Below are 7,500 nucleotides of genomic sequence, written 5' to 3' on the forward strand. Positions count from 1 at the left end.
AACAGGGCTATCGATTTGTGGAACCAATTACCACGTAATATAATAGGAATATAATTATCATAAATCATTATTATAGTAATTATATAAATCCTTGATTGTTTCAAGCGTTGGTTAGACAAATATTCACCCAAACTCATTCATATATAAGTAGGAGCTGTCAAGTATGGGCCAATATGCCTTCTGCGGTTTCCTTGATTCTTATGTTCTTATTGCATATATTAACGGCGTCCAGAGGAGTCGTTCATGACATTCATTCCCCTTTTGCACGAACTTTCTATTTTCCAAATTTCACCCTTAAATTCATAAAACATTTTATAGTTTGGAGTGTGATTTTTTTGTCCAAGCTACTGCTAATATGCAGGCGATGAGTCACAATAACGTGGCTGAAGTATGTTGACCAGACCACACACTAGAAGTTGAAGGGACGACGACGTTTCGGTCCGTCCTGGACCATTCTCAAGTCGATTGTCACAATCGACTTGAGAATGGTCCAGGACGGACCGAAACGTCGTCGTCCCTTCAACTTCTAGTGTGTGGTCTGGTCAACCTACTGCTAATATCTTCCATGCCTGCTCCCAGACAACACACCCGCACCCTTCCCTTGGTACTGAGCGTCCTCTTTATATACATGAGCAGTAAGTCCTCCAAATATGTCGATCCTCTTAGCTGACTCCTTAGTGTAGGCAACTGGTATCACTAAGAAAGAGTTCAAGACTAACAATCATTTTTATAACATTGGCTTCTCCCTTACTAGTTAATCTTCACATATTTCTCGGCAATCTTACGAAATAATCATTCTGATTTAGGTGTTATTCAATAAAGTTATCTTATTTTTTGGCATTTATTCACAGCTATGACAAGTGTCATCATGATACTAAATACAATTTGATGCCTTATTAAGATAAACTAACAGATATGAGTAACACACAACAGAAAAACAAAACCAATATGTAACAGCATACAAAATATACATTTGAATCTCACGAAATAAATAAATAAATAAATAAATACATAAATAAGCAACGATCATGCCGGAACATTTTTGTCAGGGTCGTAGTCAAAAAATCCAAAGCCTGGGAAGCGCGTGAAAAATGAGTCGATGTTGTAACCGAACCTCGGGAAGCTGACACCAGCGTCAAGTATAGCTTCCATGTCGGGCCCTTTCTTTCTCCTCGCGCCCTCTTCCGGGTCGGGCCGCAGGTCGGCTTCCTCATATAGGCTACTAGTGGGGTATTTAGAATTGGCCTGCTTTCGGCTTGGAGAACTCCCGTCACCTGAAGTGCCATGGGATGTAGAAAAAGGTCGACTATGTGTTTTGGATGTGGTTTAATCACAGGAATGGGAGTGTTGTAGCCTCTCGTGCTTGGAGAGCCGGGATCCCCCACACTATGAGGCCGCTCGCTCTGTAAGCTGGAAGGCTCATGATCTTTGGGATCCCAGAGTTTGTTATTATGGTTGCGAGGACCATAGATGGATAGACTTTGATTTTTAAAGACTTTTTGTCTTTGACTTCTAGGACTATAATTATCCTGGTTATCGTTGCGATGGTGGTCGTGGGATCTAGAACCAATAGGTCTACGATTCCTAGAGCTAGAATGCATGTGACTTTCAAAATTTCCTTGAAGTAAGTGAGTAGAGGGTCGTCTTTTGTTCTGTGTGTGTGCCGAGGACACAAGCTTGGATGTCCTAGGAGGAGATAAACTTATAGCCTTCGGTGTGCGATGATTCTTGCCATACGACGACATCGACGGGGATTTTGATGCATATGTCACAGATTTTGCGGTTGTATAAAAACTAGGTACATACCGTGGCTTGTAGGTGGTGATTTTAGGACTGCCTGTAGGGCGTATCGAAAAGGGGCGGATTCTGTACAGAGTTTTAGGTACGAGGGTACTGAAGTGTTTCTTTACCTCGTTGATCTTCTCCAGTTCCAGCGACTTTGCGCGGACGGGCAGGTACAGGTTCTCGTACTCGTCTTCCTCGTCATCATATTTCTCTTGAAGAGGTATCGGCCCTGGCTTGTTCCTCAGGGAAGTCTCTTGCGGCAGCTTGTTCTTTAGAGACGTCTCTCGCGGTAGCTTGTCATACAGGGGATGGCTACCAAACATGTTCCTGACCTCCTCGATGTCTGGAACTGGTGAGACAGTGGTAGTAGATAGTTTTCTTTTAAAACTCTTGACCATCTTTCCTTCCCGTGTCCTGACGTTCCGGATGGCATCTACCAACACATCTGATTTTTCAATCTCTCTCTGCAGGCCGGTATAATACATAACCTCGTCACGATTCCTCGTTTCTACCATTCTAAGGACGCTTCTTAAGGAAGGAGCATCGTTGGAATCACCTTTTTTAATCGTAGAAGCATGTGTGGAATTGCGAGAGCCTCTAGCCGAAGAGAGAGTCCCAGGGGAGGCACTGGAGGACTCTACGCCAGAATGGGTCGCCTTGGGGAGTGTTGCCCTTGCGTTAGTTGGTCCCTGCCTCGGGTCCATCTGTTGTGACGGAAGCGCTTCTTCGGGAGGGGTTCTAGAGGGAAGGTCTCCAGCCGGATAGTAGCTTCTAGCGTTCTGCGGGTGGTAGCGCGAAGGCGCTGGGTGCTTACCGAGGTCGGTCATGCGGTAGTTCATCACAACCTCCCCGATGGTATGGCCATTTCTTGTGCTGCCTTCACCGTCACGGTAGTAAATACTGGGATCTGCAGGAGGATAGAACATCAGGGGATAGATTCCAGAGGGGTAACTATATTTTAGATAGTTACTTGTTGGATAACTGCCCAAATGATAGATATAAATTGGATAACTGGCTGTTGAGTATTTGTGTCTTATATAAGCTCTCATCGGGTTTGATGCTGTTTGATAATACCTACCGACCAAGGTGTTGTGGGGAAGTTGGCGACGCGCCGCAGAAGAGCTGGTCAGAGGGTGTTGGGGGTCAAGCACTGTCCCGGACCACTGCCACACCCTGGGGGCCGTGGGGCGAGGAGAAGGCCCTAAGGTTCAAGTGGACTGCTCTCTGCTCCGTGTGGGATCCGACTCCGTTGTACCCAGAATTAACTTCCTACCTGTATCCTGGAGGGCCTTCTCTGCCGTACCCAGAACTACCGCGTCTTCACTGCCTTTGGATTCCTTTTTTTCTGAGCCCAGGTGGACCTTCTCTGCTGTATCCAGGGGCATACGCTCTCCTGCACCCAGGGACACCCGCTTTGGTCTTCCTTGTTTCACACGTTCTATTGTACCTTGTGGCATCCTTTCTGTTGAATATAAAGGTTTTATTTTATGGATGCTGGGAGAGACAGATATGAGGTTTTCCAAGCCGAGAGAATCACCGAGGCCGAAAACTTCTGCTGTTGCCTCTGTTGTGTCGGCATCAGGGCTATTGATGCTCTCCAGGGTAAAAATAGCATAGTCTGTAACGTCGGTGTTCAGCAAGGTCTGAGGACGCTCTAGTGTCGCGGTCACCTTCACGAACTCATCTCCATCACGCGCGCCATCATCAGAGGAGTCTTTGGAGTAGTCTAGGCGCCCTTCCTCCTCGGAGTAGTCGGTCTTCTCATCGTAGTACTCGAAGTGGTTTTCCTCCTCGTTGGAGTAGTCAAACAGCACGTCGTAGCGCCGGGGAACTCTGTCCGTCAGAGCATGCAGTGGAGCAGAGGGCGGGTCGCGGGCGGTGCCGGACGCTTGGATCAGTGGGACCGTTCTTAAAATCTCCATATTGGCGAGGCCGGGCACCACCTGAGCCCCCGCAGGCACCACCATCCCCGCCGCTGCCACCAGCAGCCACCAGTTCACCTACAAAAATACATGACGGGATTAAAGGGGATTGCCAGCTGCATTGAAAACATTACGAACTGACTTAAAGAATAATATAGATAATGCTGATTAAAATATCATAATGACCATTATTATAATGTAAGAATTACACTAATATTATTAGTAATATTTAAATGACAAAGATAAAAAAAATGCCATAGTTGATTAATATATTAGGGCAGGACATGTGGATGCCTGTAGAGGGTGGAGCATCACCAAGGTGCACAGATATGCTTAACACTTACCAACAAGCAAATAATACCCATTATAGAGCACTCGCCACTACGTTTGCATTCTTGTCCCTGACATTAATACTCTGAAGTTATCGGTTAAATTACACGACAGTTCCACACGCCTCGTGAGAACTGAAGCTAATCCAGCCGACCCGATGTCTTAATCCAGACTCTCCTACACAGAGGCATGGCTGCCGTGTGTATGGTTAACAAGATCAACACAATACATACCCATAATACCTACACAACTCCCCTCCATAAGGATCCCTCTACGACGAGGCAAGTATTTTGTTTTGCCAAACAAAACAGTCACTCCAACCCTCCAAACATCTCGTAAAACTTATAACTAATAACACACTTTTGTAACCAATGTCTCTCAAGTACATCCACACTGCCTCACATCACTGTACAGTGCAACCGGTTGTGGCTCTAGACGACCAAGTAACGGTTATCGTGTGTCGTGTGGGAGGAAGAGCCAAGTAACAAGTGGTATGTGGGAGGAACAGCAGGTATGTGGGAGGAACAGTAATATAGGTACCTGGGAGTTAGACAGCTGTTACGGGCTGCTTCCTGTGTGTGAGGGAAAAAAACGTTAGTAATTAGTAACAGTTGACTGATTGACAGTTGAGAGGCGGATTGAAAGAGCAGAGCTTAACCCCCGCAGGCACAGCTAGATGAATACAACTAGGTGAATACCACTTGGTATACTGGGTACGTGGGTACTGACACTGGAGACGACCACAGGTCAGGGAACCACCATCTACCCGTCACCAACACCACCTCGTCCAGAGCCAACTGAAAGACAAGACAACTCACCCAAAGCCAACAGGCAGGAAACCGGACAAATACTATCCCAGTCTACTCGAGAGCAAACTGGTGAACGGGAAGACGTTGATTATAAATTACGAATAATTGCTATATTATATTGAAAAAGATATAATTAATAACAGATTTATAACTTGTGATCTGAAATTGTTTAACAGTACACCGTTGGCCGCCACAGTCATCCAGCTGACACTCTCTGGAAGTCAATACTAAGCAGTGAAGGTCTGCTGGCGTGGACGGTTCGTGGTCGGCCCTTCCTCTCTGAAGATCATTTCCTACGTGGAGTACACATAACAGACAGACTTGTACGTTTTCTGAAAACAATTGATCGAAATCATGGGTTTATAGGGAGGATAGGGGGCAGGAGGATTCCTAGCTAGGGGAAGGCTGAGGAATAGTGTATGTTGGCTGATAAGAAGGAGGGGCTAGTGGTTGGGAAGGAGTGTTGTCAGATCAGATCAGGTCGCACATGTTTAAATCGTACCCAGTAGGGGAGGCAAATGGTGAGAAGAATGAGGGGCAGCAGTAGGTGGCTACTCGTGGACAGAGTATCAAGTTCACAGGTATTTTATACCTCAACTATATTCAACCTTGTGCCCCATAACTTGGGGTTAAGAGGGAGGGAGCGAGACTTGTCCAGGGAGTTCTTAGTGTCTGGAATAAGCAGCAGCTCCTGGTATTGTCTGGAATATGAAGCAGTTCCTGATATCAGCTCCTTAAAGCCTGTACGTCATGTTCTTGCGTCACTGATATGAACAAATAACCAGAGATTAAACATTCTCATGTCTGATATCTTAAAAATTTCTATGTAATCTATCTTGTGACATCCTGTCTGGAGGAGAGTGCGACCAGAGGTTTTATTTTCATGCTCAACGCATTTTTCCCACCTTGTTATCACTCGAGACAGTCGAGTTGAGTTGGAATAAACATTTTGCGAGAATGTTTACTCCAAAGACAGTCTGTGTAGACGATAAGTCACATTAACGTGGCTGAAGTATGTTGACCAGACCACACACTATCGACTTGAGAATGATCCAGGACGGACCGAAACGTCGTCGTCCCTTCACCTTCTAGTGTGTGGTCTGGTCAACAGTCTGTGTAACGAGTGTGGCAGTCAGGCTGACAGGTGCGACACTAATATACAAACGAGACAGTCAAGATGACGTATGCGACAGTTTAGTTGACAGGCGGGGCTGGTCTTCTGGACATTGGGAAGCGATGTGGTGACAGAGAAGGGAACAAACACACGTACATCTGGCAGATATTGAGTTACAAAAACAAACACAAAAAGGAGATATTCTGCTTTTTTCTCTCTCTCCTTTTTTGTGTGATACGAGTCCCACCCCGACTAGCAGGCAGCTACAACCAGGAATACGCAACCAGAAATACGCAATCAACAATAGGCAACCAAGAATATGCAACCAAGAAATGCAACCAAGAAAATGCAACAACGATTATGCAGCCAGGAATACGCAACCAAGAACAGGTAACCAAGAATTGGTAACCAAAAATACACGACAAAGACTACACCCCCTGGAAGCAACTCTCCTGGAACCGCACCAGGAGGGGCCGTGCATCATTGCGCTGTGCTGCAGTACACAGACAGCATAACGAGCCGCCGTGGACCGCCGCGCCACAGCGGTGAACAGTGCTAGCGATGACGCTCTCGCCCACCGGTCAAAACATCAGTGTGGAATATCGTGCATATATATCGCCTTATGTAATTAATTTCGTACCTAACAATGCACCTCTTCAGGACGCAAACTTGGGACAATGAAGGATCTATAATTTGCAAGTAGCACGGGCTGTTTGGAACGAACGTCGTGTCGGAACGAACATCATGTCGTGCCCTCCGATAAAAACTCCAGACCTGTTGTGGTTAGAGACCTTGGCTCGCCAATATCTGAGGAATTGATATAAAACAATGGCCTTATGAAACGCGCGTTTTAGTATTTTTTCTCGCAAAGAAATCAGTTTTTTCACATTTCATTTGGTGAATGCACAGACATTGCTTTCTAGTACTTTAAACAGTCGGTTCAAAGCCTTGCTGGGCGGGACCACGTGAGCTTATACCTCGACTAGTTCGACTGAATAAGTATTCATTTCTGGTGTTGAGCTAGACTAGGCAACGCTTCGCTCCGAATTAGTAAAATCAAACATGCACCAAGGTCTGATTAAGACTTTTTTCCAGCTATAATCCTTTTGCCCTACCGCACTATTTTGAGGATGTGGTGCACAGTTCAGTAAACTACCGCTCACAGGATGAGTATGAGGTGCACAATAAACTACCGCTCACAGGATGAGTATGAGGTGCACAATAAACTACCGCTCACAGGATGAGTATGAGCGGTATGAGAGTATGAGTCAGGATGAGTGACGGTCCAGCAGGGGCAGCGTGACGGTCCACCAGGAACACCGTGACGGTCCACCAGGGACAGCGTGACGGTCCACCAGGAACACCGTGACGGTCCACCAGGGACAGCGTGACGGTCCACCAGGAACACCGTGACGGTCCACCAGGGACAGCGTGACGGTCCACCAGGAACACCGTGACGGTCCACCAGGGACAGCGTGACGGTCCACCAGGAACACCGTGACGGTCCACCAGGGACAGCGTGACGGTCCACCAGGAACAC

General features: G+C 46.5%; 2 protein-coding genes across 3 annotated transcripts in view; one reads left to right on the top strand and one right to left on the bottom strand.

The window, feature by feature from the left end:
* Positions 1–742: 742 nt before the first annotated feature.
* Positions 743–7,500, bottom strand: part of LOC123770828 (uncharacterized) — a 12,855-nt gene continuing 6,097 nt past the window's right edge. Inside the window, exons 2-3 of one of the 2 annotated variants that reach the window (XM_045762996.2) lie at positions 2,864–3,785; positions 743–2,692 (exon numbers count right to left, since the gene is read on the bottom strand). In XM_045762996.2, the coding sequence (XP_045618952.2) occupies positions 981–2,624 (1,644 nt within the window). In that variant the 5' untranslated portion in view covers positions 2,625–2,692; positions 2,864–3,785 and the 3' untranslated portion in view covers positions 743–980. Of the gene's footprint in view, positions 3,786–7,500 lie in introns of both variants that reach the window. The other variant, XM_045762995.2, reaches the window with a different exon arrangement.
* LOC138353226 (uncharacterized) overlaps positions 6,522–7,500 on the top strand; it is an 8,687-nt gene continuing 7,708 nt past the window's right edge. The window contains exon 1 of the mRNA XM_069306110.1: positions 6,522–6,584. Coding sequence (XP_069162211.1) covers positions 6,522–6,584 — 63 coding nt within the window. The remainder of the gene's footprint in view (positions 6,585–7,500) is intronic.

This window comes from Procambarus clarkii, chromosome 56, assembly GCF_040958095.1.
Source record: "Procambarus clarkii isolate CNS0578487 chromosome 56, FALCON_Pclarkii_2.0, whole genome shotgun sequence".
In the NCBI taxonomy this organism is placed as follows: Eukaryota; Metazoa; Arthropoda; class Malacostraca; order Decapoda; family Cambaridae; genus Procambarus; species Procambarus clarkii.